The sequence below is a fragment of the Pseudorasbora parva genome, chromosome 10, assembly GCF_024679245.1.
Source record: "Pseudorasbora parva isolate DD20220531a chromosome 10, ASM2467924v1, whole genome shotgun sequence".
Taxonomy (NCBI): domain Eukaryota; kingdom Metazoa; phylum Chordata; class Actinopteri; order Cypriniformes; family Gobionidae; genus Pseudorasbora; species Pseudorasbora parva.
Genome location: NC_090181.1, coordinates 12,056,512 through 12,082,005, shown reverse-complemented (window position 1 = coordinate 12,082,005; position 25,494 = coordinate 12,056,512). Strand labels below are relative to the sequence as shown.

The 25,494-nt window shown below is 39.5% G+C and overlaps 1 protein-coding gene across 3 annotated transcripts in view; it reads right to left on the bottom strand.

Annotated features, from left to right (window-relative positions):
* Positions 1 to 495: 495 nt before the first annotated feature.
* Positions 496 to 25,494, bottom strand: part of luzp1 (leucine zipper protein 1) — a 67,080-nt gene continuing 42,081 nt past the window's right edge. For all 3 annotated transcript variants that reach the window (XM_067455168.1, XM_067455166.1, XM_067455169.1), the window contains 3 exons: positions 14,685 to 17,811; positions 5,266 to 5,449; positions 496 to 5,100 (listed from right to left, as the gene is read on the bottom strand). In XM_067455168.1, the coding sequence (XP_067311269.1) occupies positions 5,291 to 5,449; positions 14,685 to 17,630 (3,105 nt within the window). In that variant the 5' untranslated portion in view covers positions 17,631 to 17,811 and the 3' untranslated portion in view covers positions 496 to 5,100; positions 5,266 to 5,290. The remainder of the gene's footprint in view (positions 5,101 to 5,265; positions 5,450 to 14,684; positions 17,812 to 25,494) is intronic.

Here is a 25,494-nt window from a genome sequence, read left to right as displayed (position 1 = left end):
TCAGCTGGAGCGCAGATAGCCAACAACACCCCCTCCCCCCAAATGGTACTATCGCCACCGACTGGTGTAGTGTGGATCAAAATGACACATTTTCTCACGCTTTATCATCTCCTGATCCTCTACAACAGATTAGCCATGCACTTTTAGATATTGAAAAATACAATTTTAACAATCATTGCCTGAATTATGTTGTAAAATATTGCCTAACTGCATTTAACTTTTTTCCTACATTTTGCGGTGAAGTGGCCTTTGTCAGAACTAAAAAAAGAAAGAAAAAAAGAGACGTTTTTATAAGCTGTTGACACACAAAAAAACGAGAGCTTAATTGCATAAAACGGCCTCATTTCTGACTTAAAAAACAGAACAATGTAAAAGCTGCTGCGTGACAGGGTGTAACGTTACAGCAAATAAGCTAAAACACAGAATGTGTGCAGTAAACATTTTGTCACTGTTATAAGTCAAACTGTTGGATTTTGAAAAAAACAACCAAACCTGTTACAAACAAGTTGCTTTTATTTATATTAGCTGGAATACATATAGTCAGTTCAGCCTAAAGAGATGTCTAGCTCCATGCACAATGCTGAAACATGTTACGTTGAAACATGCACAAATATTGCAGTACAAAGGTGTAAGACTGAAACAGAGTGTGTTATTGCTGACACTGAGAGGCTGAATACAATGAGCATGTTCATCTGTGTCCTCACTGAAGGTTCACTATACCAACACTGCTTTATCAGAAGAACACCACGCTCTCAACTTCTGTCTCCCTTCTTTAACTATGCAGACTTGTAGACCTGTTAAGAATACCAGTGAACTTAAATTTAGTTACTGTGTGCGGCGCGTTACAGCATGTTTGCGTCTGTGTGTGTTAAGGCCTGAAATCTGTCTTTGGCAGCGCTTTTAATACAGCACAGGAGATGAATGAACCCTGAATGAACAGAAGGGAAACCCACAGTCTGAGCGGGTAATAAAAGATGAGAACAGTACAGAACTGAAGCATACCGAGCCCCTGGCTCAACATATCCATCTTACATTTAATAAACACTTCACCCAGACACTTCTCTTAGAAAGAAAAAAAGCACAAGTTGGTAACGTTTGAAAAGCTGGTTAATTAACACTCTGAATTGAGTCTAACTTTAATAGTTTATACAAATGTGAATAAAACATAAGATTATAATTAAAAATTCCACACAAAAAAAAACACTCTCCAGGAGCCCAATAAGGTACGCATCTACACAATAAACGAGAAAGGGGAGGGGAAAAAACGTAGCATATCTTAAACAGGGGAGGGGAGGGGAGGGGAGGGGAGGGGAGGGCAGATAAAAGAAGGAAACAATAGAAATATTTACCCTTTTAATTTCATAATTGCTTTTAAGAAGCCATTCGTTTCCATGTACACTACAAAAATACCTTGGAATGATTTTTGGCACATTGTGTCAACTGAAATATATAGCACTTGGCCTTACAGAAAACAAGATAATGACACAAATGAAAATAAAACACTTTGCAATCTATACAAATAGCGTGGACAGTCTCTCTTTCAACCCAGAAAAATACAAGAGCTGTCTCACAGTTGCTGCAGGTGAAATTATTCTGCTATTCTGGCCAGTGCACAAACACATGTACATATTTACACATCTTTGATGGCTGTACATTCACGTAATTGGGGGTGGGGGGAGCTATTGAAAAAAAAAAGGGAAAAAACAAAATGAAATCCATAAAGGCTAAGGAAAGGGGTAAAAGAGTCATTTAAGTGCTGGTTAAGTGCAGATTCAGGAGCGTGATGCCAGTGCCAGCTTATAATGCAGGCACATGTCAAAGCCTTCAAACGTTCTCTTCTGTACATTCATCATTACTTTATTGCTTAGAAATGGCTTTTATAAAATAATTACAACTACTTTCCTCAATACGGCTTAGAAAATTGTCACTAAAAATGATTAAAAACCATTCTGAGTCCTCACCAAATGTTTGGCTACCTAAAATGTACATAAAAGTGGTGTAGATGCAAAAACATTGATGTTGGAAGAAGTATTGTCATGATTTTGTTCTTTTAAATGAACAATATGTGAAACTACATAACCTTTGATCCGTTCTGAGACGTGTAACCGAATCTCGCACTGATTATTTCCACAGAGGGCTAAAGACAGAAGTGGAGGAATGAAAATCAGAGACATGTGTTAGATGACTTCTGAGGGTGAACGGCACATTGACACATTGGTAAATGGGGTTGAGAAACGAAGAAGAATTCCTTGAGAATTGTGGTTTCAGTCGGCCTCTTTCAGGAACTCCTGCGAGCACATAAAATCGACGCTTTCCAACAGCTGTGGTTGTGCCTGGAAGCCGCGGAGCAGCCGAGAGACCTTTTGCCTGGCCGGGGGGTTGGGAAGGGAGATGTAGTCTGCTGGTATTTCCAGTACAGACTCGCTCTATATCATCGCATCAATCTGGGTCATGCTGCAGTTTTAGGATCATGTTTGCAAGCTTTGAGTGGGCACAATTTTATTATAGAGGGATTTACTATTCATAATGCCTAAAACTATTCACCGAAGTTGGGAAAGAGCTAAAACCTTCCCTCTCTACAGATTCCTGGCTGACCCTCCTGGTTCTTCTTGGTACCACGCATGGACACCACCCTTGTCACCCACTCGGCTTCCTCTTTCGCTTTTTTATTTTTTATTTGCTGCCGTCTGGGCCCACTTCCTCCCTTAGAAGTTATAAGCCCATCAAATGCGGTGCTGACCTCCGACCTGCAACCAACCCAGGGACCGTATATCAGGCCTGCTGCCGCTGCTTTAGCCAGCCAATAAAATTGCTTTAGGGACCGGCAGCTTGGATTACAGCAGCCCAGGGCGCTGGGGTATTCTGAGAAAGCAAGGGCATTAGATGTCCGCTTCAGCCCAAGACCCCCGAACAGGAAGTAGAGATGAAGTCTGTGATATTCATTTAGAAAGACAAACGTTTGTTTTTACTGTGCAACATTTTTAGAAGTACGTACAAAGCCAAACAGCCACCTGAAGTCAAATGAGTTTTTGAAAAACTTTCAGAAATTCAAAAGAAAATGCATATGTATGGGCAGCTTTGGTGTAGAAAATAAAATGCGTTTTAAGTTGGTTAGCGATATTATTTAGCAAAATGTGGTGTTAGCATTTGCAAGCAAGACTTGTTGCTGTTAAACCACATCCATCATGTGTAGTCTCTGTATTTCAGAGACAACCAAAAGAAATAACTTATTTCCAGAAAGATCTAGTCTGTTTTCTTACTTTTGTAAGGCTGTTTTAATGATTTAAGTGCAATTACAAATTCATTAGAATGACTTAAATAAAAAAAGATAAATTGATAGACAAACAGAAATCTCCAAAGACTTCATCCAGCCCAAGCCAGAGGGATGAATAACTATTCAAGACACAGAAGCACGGGAAACCAGAACAAAGCAAAACTTTTTAAATCTGTAATAAACAGATGAGACGCTGCCAACTGTACACCCGAACATCGGCTCCCAGAAAAATAGTACACATACAGCATTAGATTAAAACAAACAGAAAAATAAAACATCCCGCATTCCAGTGACAATGGAGATTGAGCTCATCTGGTGGGCCGATGAATAATTCACCCTGTCGTTATCGTCAGATTCAAGGTATTGGATAAGAGAGATGAAAATAATACACACAGATACTTAAGAGAAGCGTACAAGGACGAAAGGATTCTGAGCCAGAATAAGAAAATAAACCATTGGTGGCACTGAACTGAAGTTTAAAACCTAATAGAAACAGTACACGACATTTTGACTGCAGCAGCTCTATTCAAAAATATTTCAACAAGTACTAACCACATGAGGGCAAGGCGATGGGCATTCCGATGTTTTTGATGGTGAGGCCGTTTATCCAGGCATAGGCATTCCTAAACTGAAGCATTCTGGATCCTCTGTGGTGTCATGCTAGCCACCCTCAAGGCTCAACAAGCTCTACGGCTGAAATAACATGAAAACACAACCCGTCTAGGGGTTTATTAGACTGACTCAGACCAGCAGAATCCCGAACGCCAGTTATCTGTGACACACCGAGAGTTCGGATCATTGTCTTTCTGTGCAAAGTTAGCGAGTAGAGGCGCAGAGCGTCTGTAAAGAGTCCGCTCTGAAAATCCTCTAGAAATGTCCAGAATTTGGGTTAATCCCGGTTAGCTACCCAGATGGACAAGGTCACATCGAGATGAGCTTTAGGTGATCGGATTCTTCTCCAGTGGTTTGGAATCCAAAGCCAGCATCCCTTCAGAGCTACTGAGATGGGAAAAGGTCAACGTGCAGATGGGTTTTCCAGCTTTTCTTAAAAACGTTTAGGGTTGGTGGCCCCGTGCATTCGCTGTGCTGGTCATGAGATCGTCAAATCCAGTTAAAGAGAAACAGGCCTAACTAGAAACAGAATAAGCTGACATGATCAGATTCAAAGAGCAAATTACAAATGAGATCAAATAAATTTGGACACCAGGCGTTTTAAGAACGAAAAGCAGGGTATATGTACATCAATGTATAATGAAGACCTTTGGCCTTAGCATGTACTCCAAAAATGGGGCTGACTTTACTGGTTCCTAAGAAACGAGATAAAAAAATATGTATACGCCTATGCGTGATCGCCTTTTATCGAATTTTACCTGTGTGCAGTTATCCCAATGAAAAAAAAAAGGTGAGATTGTAGAACTAACTGAAAAGCCACAAGCTGTAACTTGCTCCTTGTGAGAATAACACATGAAATACAAGACCTGTGGCATCAGAGAGACCCAAAGTCCCTTTTACATATTCCCAACATCAAGGCAGTCAACATGTCTGCACCTCTCCCTTGTCATGTCTGACGACTAATACACTACGAGGAGCAGAAGAGGATTCATCACTGTAGGAGCATGTGATTTCCGTTCCCAAAGCGACAGCTGGAAGATGGTGAATTCATACAGGTTGATGTACGAGTACGACAAGGCTCCCAGGGGTCACTCGGGGGTCTACCTGGAAATCTGATCAGCTGATGGGTCTATTAAAAGACATGGCATAACTGAAGAGATGGGAAGAGCTTCATTCCTTGATGAGCACACAGGGGCTGCTTTGAGATGTAAGATCTGAGGTAATAAAACGCACAAGGACACTCTAGGTCAGGACTCATTAACATTAGAGTAATTAGCCTCTACCTTACTTTAATTAAGTAGAACCCAGAATGCTCTATGGTCTAGATTTTGGTCTAGATTTTAATAAGTTTAAATGAATATGGCTATAAAAAGACACACCTAATGGAAATGTGGGCAATATGGATCAATTGTCCAGATGTCGGTTTGACCACAACCGGTTTCCATCAGCTGTGCGGTTTCTGCTAGACCACGCTCCACGACTGCTGGGTCTATCGTGTGGATCCACGTCACCTGTGGGCTGCCTTCGCCATGAGGACGGAACAGTTTCTCCATCATCTGCAGACTGGGAAGAGAACAAACATACAACAAATGTGATACAGTATACTAATGATTTTAATAGACTGTTCTATTTATCCAGCATATTCTCTTGTTTAAAGGCCTGTCACAATCAATGCCAGACTAATGCCATGATTATTTGATCTATTATATGCAATATGATTGATTGGTGACTATGGTAGGCATAAGATTCCCTTATTTAAAGGGAAATTCCCTCTCTTAAAGGGTTAGTTCACCCAAAAATGAAAATTCTCCCATTAATTACTTACCCTAATGTCGTTCGACACCAGTAAGACCTCCGTTCATCTCCAGAAGAAAAAATTGAAGATATTTTAGTTGAAATCCGATGGCTCAGACGGGCCTTCATTGACACCAATATAATTTCCTCTCTCAAGACTCATAAAGGCACTAAAGACGGCGTTACAAAGCTCATCTCACTACAGTGGCTCTACAATAATTTTATGAAGAGACGAGTGCGCAAAAAATGAAATAACGACTTATATAGTGATGGGCTGATTTCAAAACAAAGTTTTGAATGGTTATGAATCAGCGTATTGATTCATGATTAAGATCGTGTGTCAAACTGCTGAAATCACGTGACATTGGCAAATCACTAATCAAAACTTTGTTTTGAAATCGTCCCTTCACTATACAAGTCATTATTTAGTTTTTTTTGCACACAAAAACTCTTCTCGTTTGCTTCATAAAATGATTGTAGAGCTACTGTAGTGAGATGGGCTTTGTAACGACGTCTTTAGTGCCTTTATGGGTCTTGAGAGAGGAAATGACATTGGTGTCAATGAAGGCCTGTCTGAGCCATCGGATTTCAACTAAAATATCTTCATTTGTGTTACGGAGATGAACAGAGGTCTTACGGGGGTCAAACGACATAAGGGTAAGTAATTAATGACAGAATTTTTATTTTTGGGTGAATTAACCCAAATGTTAAGAGCATGTGAAGTATATAAAAACACCATCACAGCTTGAATCAGTTTACAGACATTAGTGCAGGAAAAAATATTATTGCATAATATTCACAACAGCATCAACAATGATAAACAATACTTTTTGGCCAATAACATATCTGTGACTTTCCTACTCATTTCTGATTGTGTATTGTGATTCTAGGGATTTTAATAAACAAATGTAATTGATAATAAGGAAGTATTTACAATAGAAATATCTGTTTTCCATGTTTTAAAATATACATTTTAAAAGTTTTAAAAATTCTCAGTGGGAAAATGTGTATATCAAGTAAATGTGCTGGGTTCTAAAAAAACATCAGTGTGAATAGAGCAAAAAAAAAATTGCCCACACTTTATATTAGGTGGCCTTAAGTACTATGTACTTACATCAAAAAATAAGTACATCAATGTACTTACTGTGTTCAAATTGTAATGCAAAACACCTTTTTTGATATTGAGGTGGGATACGGGTAGAGTTAGGGACAGGTGTGGTGGTGTAGGTCAGTTTAAGGGTAGGGTTAGGGACAGGTGTGGTGGTGTGGGTCAGTTTAAGGGTAGGGTTAGGGACAGGTGTGGTGGTGTGGGTCAGTTTAAGGGTAGGGTTAGGGACAGGTGTGGTGGTGTGGGTCAGTTTAAGGGTAGGGTTAGGGACAGGTGTGGTGGTGTGGGTCAGTTTAAGGGTAGGGTTAGGGACAGGTGTGGTGGTGTGGGTCAGTTTAAGGGTAGGGTTAGGGACAGGTGTGGTGGTGTGGGTCAGTTTAAGGGTAGGGTTAGGGACAGGTGTGGTGGTGTGGGTCAGTTTAAGGGTAGAGTTAGGGACAGGTGTGGTGGTGTGGGTCAGTTTAAGGGTAGGGTTAGGGACAGGTGTGGTGGTGTGGGTCAGTTTAAGGGTAGGGTTAGGGACAGGTGTGGTGGTGTGGGTCAGTTTAAGGGTAGGGTTAGGGACAGGTGTGGTGGTGTGGGTCAGTTTAAGGGTAGGGTTAGGGACAGGTGTGGTGCTGTAGGTCAGTTTAAGGGTACGGTTAGGGACAGGTGTGGTGCTGTAGGTCAGTTTAAGGGTAGGGTTAGGGACAGGTGTGGTGGTGTGGGTCAGTTTAAGGGTAGGGTTAGGGACAGGTGTGGTGGTGTGGGTCAGTTTAAGGGTAGGGTTAGGGACAGGTGTGGTGGTGTGGGTCAGTTTAAGGGTAGGGTTAGGGACAGGTGTGGTGGTGTGGGTCAGTTTAAGGGTACGGTTAGGGACAGGTGTGGTGGTGTAGGTCAGTTTAAGGGTAGGGTTAGGGACAGGTGTGGTGGTGTGGGTCAGTTTAAGGGTACGGTTAGGGACAGGTGTGGTGGTGTAGGTCAGTTTAAGGGTAGGGTTAGGGACAGGTGTGGTGGTGTGGGTCAGTTTAAGGGTACGGTTAGGGACAGGTTTGGTGGTGTAGGTCAGTTTAAGGGTAGGGTAAGGGACAGGTGTGGTGGTGTGGGTCAGTTTAAGGGTACGGTTAGGGACAGGTGTGGTGGTGTAGGTCAGTTTAAGGGTAGGGTTAGGGACAGGTGTGGTGGTGTGGGTCAGTTTAAGGGTACGGTTAGGGACAGGTGTGGTGGTGTAGGTCAGTTTAAGGGTAGGGTTAGGGACAGGTGTGGTGGTGTGGGTCAGTTTAAGGGTACGGTTAGGGACAGGTGTGGTGGTGTAGGTCAGTTTAAGGGTAGGGTAAGGGACAGGTGTGGTGGTGTGGGTCAGTTTAAGGGTACGGTTAGGGACAGGTGTGGTGGTGTGGGTCAGTTTAAGGGTACGGTTAGGGACAGGTGTGGTGGTGTGGGTCAGTTTAAGGGTAGAGTTAGGGACAGGTGTGGTGGTGTGGGTCAGTTTAAGGGTACGGTTAGGGACAGGTGTGGTGGTGTGGGTCAGTTTAAGGGTAGAGTTAGGGACAGGTGTGGGTCAGTTTAAGGGTAGGGTTAGGTGTAAGGGAAGTGTCAACTGTGTAATTACAAATGTAACTACAGAAATTAATTACACATGTAATTACATGCAGGTATTTTTTAAACTAAAAAGTACAATGTAAAAACATGTATGTACACAATAAATGCATTGTATTAAATTATTAATTATAATGTTAGTACATAGTAGTTAAGGCCACCTAATATAAAATAGGTCCAAATAAAATTACATTCCAACAGAAACGTAACACAATCCTTCATTTTTGTACAGACCAAACTCTTATCGGTGACCTCAGAGCAGAGAAATCGCTCAGGCCGTAAAACAAGTCCTAATATAGAACGACTATTGTCTCTTTTCTTTACCATGAAGGTGGAGACTTTACGCAGCCAACCAAATGGTTTATGACGTCAGTTATAAAAAGTTCCCAAATGAGGCAGCAGGATATGCCACACACTGCTGTGGAATTTCATACGCAGCAGACAGATGCTAATTGTCCATAATAGGGCTTGAGGCCTGCTGGGATACAAGAGGTGGGTGTACAGGAAACCAGTTACGATGCATTGGCTGCCAAATGGGCAGGCGCAACCTTGCAACTTCCTGTGTCACTCAGGAAGGGGCAACGGGTGGAAACGACAAAAGCACAATCTTGGAATGGGTTCCATGTAAGTTCATGGTACAGGAAGTTTAAAAGACGTTATGTCAATATTAGTTGTGATTGTGCTGACAATGGCAAATGTCTTTGGTTATTTTTTTATTTAAAATAAATCAATAAATTGTCTAACAGGTCAAGACTTTATGTACTCAGTAAAAGTTTTAATAGAAGAACATGTGGCCTGTTAACAAGACATTCTGAAAACGTTTTAATAAAAGCTAATGCAATGCATTCTATTATTTTAATAATAGTGTGATTAATGTGATTCAAGTATGCGTTTATGTAAGTCTGTGGTTATGAAAGATGAATTAAACTTTATTTAAAATGTATTTTAACTTAAAATTATTATTTAGTAGTTAATTCAATTGGTTAAATTAAAAATACAATAAAAGTACCAAGGTAATAAGATATTCTTTCAAGTATCTTGTAAATCCCATAATGCATATTATAATTTCAATACCATGGCATAATGTGTATATTAAAGTACTATGGTATTACCTTCTAATGTGTAATGTATATTATAGGTTTGGAACAACATGAGGGTGGGTAAATGATGACAGAATTTTCCTTTTTGGGTGAACTAACCCTTTAAGTCATCCTAGCGGTATGATGCTTTCTTCTTTCAGACAAGAGTTATATTAAAAATGTCCTGGCTCTTCCAAGCTTTATAATGGCAGTGAATGGCTGTTTCTGTTTTGAAGGCCATAAAAGTGCATCTATCCATCATAAAATTTCATATATCCATCACAAATGTGCATCTATCCATTAAAAAAAGTGCTCCTCACAGCTCCAGGGGGTTTATAAAACCTTCTGAAGTGAAGCGATTGTGTAAGAAAAAAATATCCATAATACTTTACAAACTGTAATCTCTAACTTCCACTAACGTACGTACGCATGCTCATGAAAGACGTTCCAGCGTATGACGACGTATGCAGGAGTGGCGTAACTTCCTGTGACGAACGTGGAAGAGCAAAGGATTGAGCAAAACAAAATTTGGTTCTCGTGAGCATATTCAACTATATTCTCCCCAGAGTGTCCTACGTCAGTTTGTATAGTTTTAAAAATGGACATTTTTCTTACACAAAAGCATCGCTTCAGAAGGCCTTTATTAAACCCCCAGAGCCGCGGGGAGCACTTTTATAATGGATAGATCCACTTTAATGGACTTCAAAACAGAAACAGCCATTTACTGCCATAATAAAGCGTGGAAGAGCTAGGACATTTTTTTAATATAACTGTCTGAAAGAAGAATGTAATATACACCTAGGATGACTTGAGGGTGCGTAAATCATGGGCTAATTTTCATTTTTGGGTAAACTATCCCTTTAAGGAACACTACAAATATATGGAAAAAAGAAGAAGAAATGCATAATACAAAAGCACTTTTTTTTTTTTACTTCGTTGGAAGTGTCCTCATTAAGAACATAAAAGGCAGAGGTGGTAAAAGTACTCAAAAATTATACTCGAGTGAAAGTATATATACCTAAATAAAAAAATACTCCAGTAAAAGTAGAAAGTCCTCCATTCAAACATCACTTGAGTAAAAGTACAAAAGTATCAGATTTAAAACGTACTCAAGTACCGAAAGTAAAAAGTAAATATTCAAATTAACTGTAAATATCAATAATTAAGCAGATAAAATCTTTTGGGACTGATATGCAATGCTTTAATTGAACAAATGATAAGATTAGATACTGCAATGAAGAATTTGTTAGATTTGCAATTAATAGGAGACAATGAAGCACCTTAACACAGTATAGGGGTTAACTTAAAATAGACATGTTCCATAACAATAGCTCCATAAAAAAGATGAGGAGCAAGATACTATTAACTAATTCAAAATTAATTCAAAAGCCATAACCACAATGACATATTACGTAACAATTCGTTAATAGTCATGTGCCTCAACAAGTAAAGTCATAATATAATTTTGCCAATTGTTATGATTAATGATTAATTAAACAGACAACTGAGGGTCGGAATGCATGGCTTTGAATACATGAATTTACATTATTAGTTAATGTAATATGTTATTAGGGAATTAATGATGTCATATTTAATTAATAGCAATTCATATATTACTTAATCTATTAATCATAGAGAATGTTCATTAGTTGCTGATGCAGTAATCATTAATAAATGGTTTAGTTCTTCATTAGTAATACATTAACTCATGATTATCTGTGCATTAGTTAGCCATGAATTATAATAGTGCACCTGTATTGTAAAATGTTACTGATGTTTTCATAGTAAATTGTGTGCCGCAAAATAAAAAAGTTGGGGAAACACTGAGCTAACGTTAGTGTGGCAAACCTGACTTGTCAGCTTTTCCAAGTCTATACCCGACTGGATCATCCATGTACCAGACTGGTTTGGAAATCAAGTGTAATAAATACTTAATACTTGGAACGGGCATGGGGAAATGTATTGGAGTAAAAAGTAAATTTTGCCTTTAATATTGTAGTGGAGTAAGAGAAAAGTAGATGCAAATAAAATATACTCAAGTAAAGTACAGATCCCCGAAAAAAATACTTAAGTAAAGTATCAAAGTATTTTTACTTGATTACTTACCACCCCTGATAAAAGGGATCACAAATTCAACATTAGCCCTATAAATGTACAATACGACTGTCCAGACAAGCTTTTAAGATTTTAAATAACAACACAGGTGCCATTAAGCAAAGTGCTATATTATATCTGTGCAGTCACTTTCTGTACTCTACATTAGTATGCAGCTAATGGCTGCCTGGCTAAACATAATTTTCCCATATTAACCTCCAGAAAAATAATAATATATTAAAAAAATATACAGAATGAACCTGTGATCCAAATTCCTTCATAAATCACTCCAGATTTGTATAATTTTATAGGCACGGATGAGAAGTCATTCCAGCTCTAAACATAACATGACATCTGCCGAATGGGATTACTTTACTTTATACAGCTCTCCTCACAGCAGGAGTATTAATGACTTCAGCACATATATTTGACTCACATAGGCTTTGCGTCAGAGACATGAAACAAATGACCTTGATCTTCGAGGACAGTTCTGGACATGTGCCATCATTAATTATGGAGGAGATAAAACCTCTGCCTCTGTCAGCACAACGACACTGCATCATTGATGGACGGATTGAATCTCCCTCAAATCACTGTGCTATTGATCTTATATAGGACAACGTCTGGAAATCTGTCTGAAGGTTTAAATAAAGACATCCATGGTCAAGCTATTCCACTCGAGTACGCATAGAGATAAAAAGGAATGACGCAATATGATAAGGGCCCAGAGAACATAAATAAAAATAAAAATAAAGGAATCAACAATTCAATACAGCATTCACAGCTGTGATGGAGATTTTCTTCTGCTCCATTTTTACAATGCAATGCACTGCATAACAATCTACAACTGAAAAACAGACTGAATTCTCAGTTTAAAAAGTTCCTTCACTTAAACATTGATCATGTTATGTGTGTGTGCGTGTGTGTGTGTGTGTCAATCGCTGTGATAACCCTGAGTGAGGCATTTATTGAGAAGATTAGTCTAAATTCAGAGGGAAAAAAGAAATCACATGAGTTGGAGATAAAGCTGCATGCATGCCTGACCATGGCTGATTAGATAAATCCTTCCTAATGGACTCCAGATTGAGTGGGAATGGATGAAGTTTGCTTTCAATCTGTTGTTGAAGCCTTTTAGACTGAGAATATGTGGGTGCTTCTTCAAATGAGGATACTCATTTATTTATGCTACTTTTCATGTTGATTTTAAGCACTGTATAGATTTGATTGTTTTAGCCTCATCTCCAACCCAGACTTTCAATATAAAAGTATGATAATCCAACCTAAATATTTGTATTGCATTTTAAAAATAATAACTACATAAACAAGTGAAATAAGCATACATATTTTTTAATGTAAAAAAGCTTAACTATTTGCAAATTATGACTTCATCATATACCAAGATTAGTCAAATTATGCAAAAATGTGTAATTTAGTACACATGTATTTCCATCTCCATTATGGTGGAATGACATTGTATTGGAAATGTTCATGAAATTTAGTCATGCAGAAAAAAGGACTGAAATTACAGAACTCTTCAATAAAGAATGTGTATAGAAAAATAAACTACTGGGAGTGTGTTTAAGGGAGTCCCGAGATCAAAAATGCTTATAGTAGTAAAACCCCCATGCATATACATATCTTCACTCTGGAACCAACTTGTTCTGTTTTCAACTTTTTCAAAATTTCCAAAGGTTTATGCTACAAATCACATTCGCTTCTACAGATGGAAAGATGTTTTAAAGATTAAAAAAAAGATAAAAGACTAATGATGGAGAATACCCAACATAAAAAAGTAAGTGAATGTGATCACAATAGCAGTATATTAACTTACAGCTGCAATGACAGCACGAAGAACCATCTGTAGAACAAAGAAAACGAACCTTCACAGAGTGATAGAGAGAAGGGAGTAAGACAAATGATCTGACCTCTGCTTATGCAAGTGCTAGAATTCACTTGTGCATAAATCTTTCAGCTTTCTTAGATAAATGATCAGGCATTTGCCATCCATCAGAGCAATAGACAAAGAAAGCAAACATGGTATGAAATTGAACGCGAGAAACCAGAAAGAGAGGGAGAATGAAGAGGGGGCAGTTTTTGAAGTTGTGTGCCAGGAAGGGGCCATGTTTGAGGGCCATCTCACTGATCTAATTAGGTCTTTGTGGGTAAATTTGAAGGCTGGTCTGTTTGAGATGTTTAATGAGAGGATGATGGTAATTGGTGTTCTGATAGGATGCAGCTCTATTCTCTTACTTGTATTCTTAGTAAGTGAAAAAGGGTAAAAGCTGGTGAAAGGGGCCACTTTCCCATTTTGTTTTGACTGCTGGGGTGACGCCAGACTCAAATTGGTTTAGCTGTTGAGACAAAAACTGCCAGTTGACCTGACTAACAGTTTTTCTAAAAACAAAGTCATGACCTATGACCTGTCCGCCATTAGCTTTCAACACCCTTCTCACATGTATCAATATCTAATATCAAATGTTACTGGTGGAAAAAAATGTACAGATGTATACTGAAATGTGTCATGTACATTTTTTTCCAGTCAGCTGTGTCTAGTTTATTTCTTCATGATTTAGCTTAAGCACATGTAAGAGAATGTATTAAAATGACTGAGGACACAAAACACAAAAGATTCCCAGGCCACGACAACTGAAAAGCACAGTACGGATTCCATATCAAGAAAACAGAAGAGAGAGATAGATACCTCAAGGGCCTATTTTTTCTCTTTCAGCAGATGGAGAATGATCTAAAAATACATGCTTACAAAATATCTGTCCACTTCACCTTCTTCCAGATGCAGAGGATTACAAGAAAGACTTCCAAATCAAATAAAACTTTAAGAAACACAGGCATTACATTTTATGGCTAAGAAATATTAATCAAGATGGTGGCACATTGTACAAAGGCTCTACTGAGATCATTAACAGGTGGAAGGACAACAAGAAATTAAAGGAAAAAACAAACATACAATATTGGATCTGAATGATCAGATATTTTGCATAAGCATATTTCATACTCCCGTTTACCTTTAACTTATTTCACTGATCTAAACCACGACGCTCACAGTAAAAACATCCATGGGTGCAATGAATCAATCACTTACAGTTCATTTCTGGAATCTACATTATTAGTTATAAAAACTACTCACCATGGGTTGTCTACGGCCTCTTGGTTGAAGTTGCTGGGCACTGACAGGCTCATGGGCAATAGCCCTCTCTGGTGAAGGAGTCTTCTTGTTCCTTTGACCTGGTTCAGGGGCAGGTGACGCTGCATTGTTGATCCTACGCATGTATACCTCAGCTGGGCTTGGTTTTCCTCCAGCAACATTGCTAGAGTTTGATGGAGTGTCCAACACTGTAGTTGCCCTATATGCTCTCCAGGTGGTTGCAGAATCACCCTCATCCTCTGAGACATCTTGCCTTATTGCTTGAGCAGTTTCATCTACAGAAGCTGCTCCACGGCTCCTCCAAGTGCTCCTGACAGTGATGTTTCTCATTTCTGGCAAACTGTCTTCATATGAGTGGTGGTTTTGACGGTGGCTTCTCCAGCTGGTCACGGTGGTGCTGCTACTGCTGCTCTCAAACCCAGACTCAATGTCATTATTGAAGTCTGAAGCTTCTGAAGACTGGAGGCTGAAGCTGCTTTGAGACAGGAGGGTTGTGTCCATGGGAGCAGTCTCAATATAACTTTGAGGTTCGGAAAAGTCAGCAGTAGTCTCATTTTGACAAAGAGTGATCTCACTCTTAGGGATGGATATTTCATAAGGTATAGAGATGCTACCCCTGTGTTCACTGCTGGGGCCGATAACAATATTACTAGTAGAAGTGTGCCTTTCCTTGGATGGGGGCTCGCTTGATAAACTACTGCTCCGACTGCTTGTTCGAGAGGAGCTGGGGTCATTGGGATAGAAGGTGATACTGCTGGTCATCTTGCTAGTCAATACTGGCTTAGTGGAGATCTTGGGCTTCCCACTGGTAGTCAAAGGCTCTGTGATTCCCCCTGACATCACTTCCTTCCTGTCAATCTCAACAATGGCTTGCTTGATGACAGCTTTTGACTGGAGGGCTTCACGGGGGCTGCATACCCTGCGGATCTCAATACCTGAGGTAGTATGCATAGTCTCTTGTGTATCCCCTTCTACCGCAAGAGGCATGTGTTGCTCCTCACCAAAGAGGCCCTTTGAAGAAGCATCAGAGTAAGATTCTTGCAGTTGTGAGTATCTAGTGTACTTTGATGATGTTCTTCCACTTGTACTTGACATCAGGGGGTCACTTTGCTCACCTGCCGATCGTCTGGAGCCGATGGATTCTGTTTCAGAGGCTGAGGAGTGACCATCAGAGCCATGATCACTCAGAATAGATGGTGATACTTGAGACTTGTAAGCAGTATAGGATCCATTTGCCTTGGACAGGTACAACATTGCAGAAGCATCCTGATCTAAACTCTCAGGTTCATTTAGTCCTTTCTCAGATGAAGCAATGATAGCAGCCCTGGCTGAAATTAAGACTGCCCCATCAGATGTGTTGGGTTCATTGTCTCTTCTAGGATACCTGGACAACTTTTCTGTTTGATTCCTGTTGCTATCACTGTCATTTTGCTTGACCGATGGCTTCCAAGACTTTTGGTCATTAGCAGCTGGAGGATAGCGACTAAGGACTGACATTTTCTTACTTTCACTGAGAGCACTTGATGAGGCACTTCCAAATTTTTTGTCTTTCTTGCTATCTTTTGTCTCATTGTCAGAAACAGTACTGGAAGCACCAGTCTTCGATACTTTCCTGACATTATGGGCTGGACTAAGAGTCCTTCGTACAGTCTTTGGGGAGGCTTCTCTGGAGTGACAAAGGTCTTTGTTCCTCAGCTTAGTTTCTCGCCTCTGCTGAGGAGATGCTTCTCTGCTTTTGTACCTGGAGACAACTGGTTCAGAAGCAGCAGGACTCCTATTTATGAATTTAGGTGTCTCCTGTCTTAAGCCGCCGCGTACATTGATCTCCTCATTTTCTGCCTTGCCATTCTCCAGGACCTTTGTGATGCTGCTAACTGCAGAGTTTCCATTACTATTGCTGCAACCATTGAGCTGCAGTTTCATCTGCTCAACTTGGTCATGGAGAGCTTGACTACGGCTCCTCTCCTGCTGGTACTTCTCTATCAATTCAGCATTCTTGGATTCTACGCTCTTCAAGTCCTCCTCCACTAACTCCATCTGCTTCAAACGATTTTTCAATCTTTCCACTTCCTGGCTGAGGTCTTTTACCTTATTATCTTCCTGCCCCTCTAAGCTATTCTTCTCATTCTCTGACTCATTTCTCAAATCTAGGTCATCTGGATGCTTCAAGTACTCAAAACTCTTCTTCCTGGCCAGTTTGCATGTAAGGCCTGATGAGAACTCATCTTCAATTCGAAGATCTCTAGAGTCAAATCGGCTGTGGTCTGTTGTCCCTAATTTGTTTTTCTGACGCTCAAGCTTCTCGGTCAGCTTGAGTATGATTTTCTCATCTTCTCTCTGCTTTTCCAAAAGTCTTTTGCGTTCACTCACAAATGTCTGAGTGAGACTCTTTAGTTTCTCCATCTCTCCAGTAAGGGATTTTTCTGCCCTTTCCAGTCGAGCTTCAGAGCTATCCACTTCCTTTACACGTGTCTTCAAAGCATCAAGCTCTGCTGCTAGCTTTTTGGTCAGGTTTTTCTCCTCATTAAGACTAAGGCACAACTGGGTACAGTCTGACTTGCTTTTACCAAAAGCCTCTTCAAGCTTCTCAAGTTCAGTCATTCTGCGCTGAAGATGCTCAATCTCCACTTTAAGATCCTTGGTAAGTTTCTCTTCCTGATCTAGTTTCTCCCTAACGTCACGGCAAAGATCCTCCGCTTTCCTGACCTCTTCATCTTTGCCTTCAATTTTGAGCAATCTCTTCCGCAATGTCTCCACATCAGCGAGCAGTGAGGAATTACTCCCCTCAGCCTGAATGATTTTGTCCTGAATGTCAAGTAGTTCATCTTCAGCTTTTTGTAGTTTTCCTCTGGCCTCTTCAAGCTCATCCAGACGTCGTCCTAAGCTCTGCAACTTGTGTTTCAGATGGCGATTTGTTGTGTCTGTCATTTTTTCTTTCCGATACTAATCTACTATGAGGTCTTTATGATTGCTTGATAGAGAGGTACACATTTGTATGGTGGGGTTTCCTAAGTGTCTCTAGGACTCTTAAGAAGAAATCAGAGGACAGATTTGAAGTTCAGGTCCCTACGTCTTCCTCTTACCTCTAGGAGGAAGTTTTGAAGTAAGTCTGCAAGACAAAAAGAAATAAACACAAAGTGTGAATAGGTTTGCTTACACACACCAATCATCAATCACAATTTCAATATAACCGATTTTTTGTGATTTTTAAATATGTGTTTTAGCAAAGAGCACATTAACAAACAGATAAAAAGATTAGGACCATAAGCAAAGGAAGACCTCGAAAGGGGTAAAAGGTTGTGATGAGGGCAAACAAAAGAATGGATGTCATTTACCATCAAAGGACATCCCCTCTTTTGTTTGCCCTCATCACAACCTATGATAATTTCAGCATGGATTTCTTGTCACACTTTAGCTGACAGCAGCACAACTCACTGACATTGGCCACTGTCCACGTGCCCGTCTCTATGGCAACATTTATAGTGACAGCCACCTCTAATCACATCCTCAGGACCCTGAACAATATTTAGTACATCTTATGCGCCAAGACAGTTCTGGCCACAGCAACGCACACTATAAGTAGTCTACAAGCAGTGCCTACTCAAATTAAAACTAAAATTTGATGCTGTAAGCCACTGTCTCACACTAATTTACTGCTTATAATTTTAATCTACCAATCAAAATCTCATGATGACTCAAAATGGCTCTTATTAAGACTAATGCAGAAATGTCTCGATAGCTGTTAGTTGTTTTGGAAAAAACCAAGCCTTATTAAATATTCCACTAAATACAGTGCACATAGTAACAGTTAGGTTCAGAGGTAATAGAGCATTTTATACAATTTAATCTAAAGTGTATTTCAATATGATCGTTCGACTGGCAGGCCCACCAACATGAAGATGGGCCCAAATGAATGAGCTGCTGTGTGTGGATTGCAGGAATTCTGCCATGATACTTTCATAATCTCATAATTTTATGGTGTGAGAGGCAGGCATCAGTACTTCAGGGTTTAGAAAGGAAACGAGTCATCCAGCCAAGCAGGATGGAGATCCAGCACATCTAAGGCAGATTTCCATGACACATGACATTTATAATCACTCTGGCAAGATCCCTCAATAAAGGGGCTTCTAAGGTCAGGATTAAGCACACAATGATTCACATGCACACAAGGGATGTGACTGCGAGAACATTTTCCCACTGGTTGTTCAAGGTGTGACAACACCACTATCACTGGGTGTGGGGAGGGGGCATGGGGGTGTTAGAGTTTTTCCCTATTTTCCACCTCGCTTTTGAATCGCTTATGGTGCGTGTCCACCAAGCAGCAACCTCCTGCAATCTCTCTTGAAGCAAATATAGAAGTGATTTAAACTGCAATTTCTCGACTGGCCACTAGAGGGCTAGTGAAGGGAGCAGAATCTCATTGAGCCCCATGTTAAAGTGCCCAACTTTACAGCAGAAATAAACAAGTTTACAGCCATGTAAAAAATTGTGGTTTTGGTCTATATGGCTAATTTTGTCCTTCATGACAACTGTGAGGGGTGATTTTTTAAAAACATTTTACATTAAATAAAGCCTTAAAGTTCTGCATAGTTAAGGGCGTGGTTACTTTAAGTGACAAGTGGACAGCCATATATCTGCTGTCTGTTAGTCATTGCGTCACCTAAGCTCCGCCCACGTCCCGCCTCTTTTCCCATTTTATGCTAACAGGGCGTGACACGCGATGACGCGCTGGTAAGATGGCAACGGCCAGCTTGTCTCAACTTTACACTTCAGAACGGCTCATCGAAATCCTATGGGGGACGTCACAGACACTAAGGATAATGATTCAACAATGTATTCAAACAAACTTAAACAGATTGGATCTACAACATGGCTCTCATGGGCTGGTTTCATACTGCACCTCAAGTGTTCTTAAGGATTTTTTTTTACAAACGCATACAATATATTTTTTCCAGATGACCTAAAAACACATTTGTAGACATGCACATGTAACCTGCATGTTTGCATCGCTCAAATAAGTTTGGATATGTGTGAAAGTTGTTTTCATTATTAATCAATTGAGCCATCTACACAGGGATTTCTCATTGCAGTGATGGTTAACTCGTATGTGCAGCTATAGTCTGAGTAAAGTTTATGACTTAACCTCTGGCTTATGACCCCATTAATCAAGTGTATAGCGTCAGTTCTGGCAGGTCATGTTAGTCAAACTCGCATCAGCTGGCTGTCAGCTGATCACGTCTACCTACAGGAATACGACGTCTATCACAGCATGCATTTATATAGCTCCTCAGAATCAGCAGCTATCGCGTTTCTCCAGAGCTCTTTTACACACCTCCACCCCTAGCTCCTCCTCTTGTCAGTCAGGATTTGGTATTCTAATTCCCCTTCAATCAGACTAAATTCCTGAATTATTTTGTACTTTTAATATCAACATTAATGATATCTGAAATACATCATGTTGGTTCTGTTTGGTTTACCCTAAGGGGGGTTATTGCTGCTCTTATCCATGCTAGGCTGCATGGATGAGCAGGTAGTTCTTGCCCAGAACAGAACAATCCAATCTATGCTTATAGTCAATCAATCATCTATAACGATAGTGGATCTGACAGAACTAACTATTTATGACACTAAGATCAGTATAGGGGAGAATGAAAGTGTGATAGAGATGCTGAGGATCTAAAACACAAAAGGAAAAAAGCCATAACAGATTTGACTAACATTAGTCAAAACGAAAGCGAGACTAAATTTGTGAAATATGAATGGTAAGACAATCAAAAAATACAGAAACTTTTGATAAAAAAACAAAAACAAATATTTTTTTGAAATTTAAAGTCAGCATGAAACAGAAGTTGCGATTGCTCTTTTTCCCTCTATTGAGATGTATATCTGAGTGAAACGGCTTCTAAAAAAAGTAGGGTGGAGCCTCATTTCATCCATAGGGAATTGATTGAAATGTTGGAGGTTGGTCATTGCTAATAAATAGAGGAAAGGAGACAGACCGCGATAGCGCCATAGCATATGAGGAAGGGAGATGGGGAGGGAATTTTAATTTTAAAACAAAAATTGAGTGCACAGATAAATCATTCACAATAAACATTACAATATTACATTAAAAATAAGACTGGTCAATTTTTGATTGCATGGCGACTTAAAAAGCGCAGTGTAAATGTTAGCAACATCTAGTGGTAAGGTTGCGAATTGCAACTGTCCATCCCTCACCCCTCCCTTTCAAAGCAAATAGAGAAGCTGTGACAGACACAGGACAAAGATGTCCTGTGTCAGCAGAGAGTGACTAGCGGTCTGTAGAGCATATTAGTCCCTTTAGTGCTACTGTACAAACATGTCCGCACAAAATGGTGACCACTGCAAGGGGTCCCATGGTGTATGTAGATAGCAAAGGCTCATTCTACACCATTAAAAAATAGTTGTGTATATTATAGTGCATTTCTGTCAATAGATCATCCTACATGTCACACCCTGCATCTTTAAAAACACATATCAGATAAAGGTCTTTTCTTATTTGGCTTTAGACGATGACGGACAGATGATCAACAGTAACGTAATCATGCACGTCATCAAAGGGGCTTGGATTATATTTGTTCGAATCCATTCACCATCACAATTTCTCTCAGAAATGATGATCATGTTGGGTAAGTACTCAGTGTATCATTAAATTATTTTATTTTTTTACAACACCGGCAAAGATCGCTTATTTCATCCTGATTTCAGCACGTGTGCAGACAGGGTTGCCAAGTTTTTTCAACAAAACCCGCCAACTACTAGCCCTGAACAATAGCTTCTCGGGGGGCTCTCCGGGGGAAAAATGGTGTTTGGGGGGTAAAATGTGTGTTATTTTGGCAAGGTTGCCTGCTAAAATTCGCACTCATGGGTCTATATATCACATAATAGTCGCTTCAACTCGCGGACATAGAAAACAACCCGAGGAAAAAAAAAATGCAGACTTGGCAACGCAGTGCAGTTGAACTCTGTTGACATTTGACAATGCGTTGCTTCGTTGCTCTAATTGGTTGTTGGTCTATCCAATTGAGGTCTTTCCTGGTTCGGTTGAAACACGCCCCATAATCACAGCCCAATGGAGCAGTTTCAGACTCATATTCTGACTAGAATTGAGTATGACCACGTCAGGCTAGCTAAAACTGGTACTGCAATCACTTTCAACTAACTGTAGAGCGGTTTATCCCCTCTCCCCCTCCCCCTGACCCGAGGTTGCCAGATAGGCTGCAGGATCCAGCAGGAGCGTTTGTAGCTGCAGCTGTGGTAACTAGAGCAGATCTGGCAACCCGGATGCAGAAACACAACTGACTTCATGATTGGTCGATAGGTGGAGGGTGGAGCTTCAGGCCAAAACACAATGCAACATCAACATCAGTTGAGGGCTGCAACAACAACTTTTAAATGACAATATCCTGGCCGGACTACTGTTGTCAGTGATATAAGTATTTAAAATTAACATGATTCCTTAATGTCTAGTGACACATTAGCGCCATTGTATGATTGAAATACATTTCTTACATACCGTTCCTTTAAAATACCTGAAAGCAAAGCAAAAACATTTTTTCTCTTGCTTCTTTGCTTCTAGCCTCTCACACACACTGTCTTTTTCTTAAGACCACCATGCATGCAATCATGCACCATATCATTAGTCCAAGCCATGCTAAGCAATCCGTCGGCTTCACGAATATTCTATTTCCCAGGAGGAAAGAGGGAAAGACTTTCCCCTGCACTTGACATCCGTTTGGTTGGCCAGTCTGAAGCTCTTTATTCTTAATAATAATCCCTCAACCCCAGAAATAATTCCAATCACGACCACCCGAAAGACAGAGTTGGTTTTACAAACATGGCTTCCAGATGTAAAATTATTTGTGATCACTGCAAAGTGAGGTTTAAAGTAGTGCTGTGCAATATATCGAAATTATTGAAATATCGCAAATGTACATTTCTCAATGCATATCGCAATGGCATGCAGTATCTAAATGATTTTAATAGGCTACATTATGAAAAGTACAAGTTTTAGGTCAATGCATAGAGCAGAGAATACACTGGGCACATGACTGTTACTTATGGGACTTGCTTGATGTTAAAAAGTTATTAAACGGAATAATTTGCAATCTTGCGCTGTCTGAAACACACACTGAAACGTGAAATGATTTGTGACATAAATGTTTGCTAAAACACTGCTGGTCAATTTCAGAAGTTGTTGCGATGCTTTCTTTTCCCAGAAAGACTGAAACACAAGTGGTTTCATTCTCAGTTTTTAAATATATTTTAAAATATAATTTAAATAGATTTTACACACTAATTGCAATATCGTATCGCATATTGAATATCTCATTATTTAAATATATTGCATATCGCATTTTTCTTCAATATCGCACAGCCCTAGTTTAAAGTACACTTTCCCAACTAAGACAAAAAAAAAAAAGACTTTAGAATTTAAAGATAGCTAATAATAAGTAATAATAAGTAGTAATAATAAATAACTATTAAATTTTGAGAAGTAATAAAATAGTTGGCAGCTAAAATGACATTTTAACTGTGTGTTTATAAATTAAGTGAAATCATTTAGTCACATGAATTTTTCCATTATGCCAAGTATCTGAAAGGAGGAATAAAATTAAGCTTTTCTTAACACCAGACACTTGAAATGGCTAATTCACAAGAAAAACATTATGACTTCCGGTTGCTTTGTTGCTGCAGATCAGTGTTACATGTGAACATTTATTTCTACCTGACCCTGTATTGATTAAATGATTTGTCCATATTGTACCGTTAGAAGTCAAGAAAGCACACTGAATTAAAAAGTGAAAGCAAAGGAGAGAGAGAGAGAGAGAGAGAGAGAGAGAGAGAGAGAGAGAGAGAGAGAGAGAGAGAGAGAGAGAGAGAGAGAGAGAGAGAGAGAGAGAGAGAGAGAGAGAGAGAGAGAGATGATGATGTGTGTGTGTTTGGCCTCCTCTGAACTCGTGCAGTTCTGGCAAAAACTGACAAGCCACAAAACAGTGGCAACCTGAAGCTTGAAGCAGCAATTTTTTACATTTTTCCATGAAAGCAAAAACCAGCCTATAATGTTCAGTTTGTTGTTTCCTGTGCAGTCATGTCATTTTCTTCTCCCTCTCTTCACCGCGTTTGGAAAAATGGCAAAGTAAGGACAGGAAGTCTGATGTTTTAGTGGGGCTGTACGTCTGAACGGCCGAGCAGACAGCAGGGCTACAAAAAGACTCTGGTGAGAAAACAACAGCCTAGTGTTTAAAATAAAGACATGTTGAATTCAAATTTGTTTGGACATTCTCAAGAGTTAAAGATTTTTTTTTAAAAAAGAAAAGAAAAAAAGAACTCGGGACTCTTTTAAAGGAAAACACAAATCAATAAGCAAACAAACCCTTCGAAATACAAACTTGGTGAATATAAACATACAGTGAGCTCAAAAACTATTTGGACACTTAAGACATGCTTGAAAAATATTTCAATGTTATTGCTTTTGATAAAAACATTTCAAGCGAACAAGTGGCGCTATAGCTTTTCTCAGAACTAACTTGAGACATTTTTCTCTGTCACTTTTAACCAACTCAATGTCCAGATAACTACAAGTGCGTGGCTCATCACATTAGTTTAACATATTAAAATGTTTTACTGACTGACAACCAGAAAGTTCAAAAACTTCATTTTAAACAATACATCAGTTGTTTTATCATACCAACAGCTACAACTGGTTTTCTTTGAAAAATGTTGCTGTGCTCTCCGTCTTTCTTTCTTTTAAAAAGACCACTTCACTTTTACATTTTGTTATATAAAGACATATTGGTAATGTGTAACTTTAGTGTCCAAATAAATACTTTTGGGGCATCTACAACACAACATGCCCTTGTTCTCCCCCCCATAAAATTCTGCTAATGCAGACAGAAATTTACAAGCCCAATCATAAATTCAAATAAACAACAAGTTTTTACTATGTGCAACTGTAACGAGGAAATGCAAGTTTAAATGAGACTGATGACAGCGAGGAGAGTGAGTTAAGGTCAAAGATTTGAATTATTGGCAACATTGACAGAAAGCAGCTGTGACCACATATGGATGAAAGTGTTTTTCCAAACTGGTTTAAAAATCTTTTTGACATGACTGCATAAATGGTGCACTGGAGTAGCATGTTAAATAGTCACGCTGCTCCTCTTAAATAATCCTTCATCATATTTCAACTCTTCCTGAATATGTAAGAACAACATCACAGAAACGCTCTCCTCCATCTCCATCTCCAGCAACAAATAAGTTAAACAACAAACATTACATTTAAAAAATGTTAAATGTGTTATTTACCATAGAATTTTGAGGTTTATACCTCTTGGCTTACAACAAAAATGTACACATCATTTTAATTTAGTGAAGAGACAAATCCATCACACAGGTCCCTGACCCCAACAGACACAAACAAAGAACAAATCCAGAAATGTTTTCAGCACTTAACAAACAGGAAAGGATGGAGGGAGCAAGAGAGAGATCCGCGCACGTGTTTGTTATTAAAACGCAGGTACTTGAGCAGAATTTATGCTGTTATTTGAGTTACTGTGGAGACTTCGAGAGAAGTCAAGAGGCTTGCTCGCTGTGTGTATGTTTGCAATTGTGTTTTGATTATGTGTGCATTTCTGAGAATACCAGTTTAGGTCCCTATAAAGCAGGGATACAAAATTTCACTAGCGTATCTGAAGCGCTGCATGCTGTGTCAGTGTATTTTAAACTGCGAAGCATTTGTCCTCAGGATCAGCAGATTGAACACAGCAGA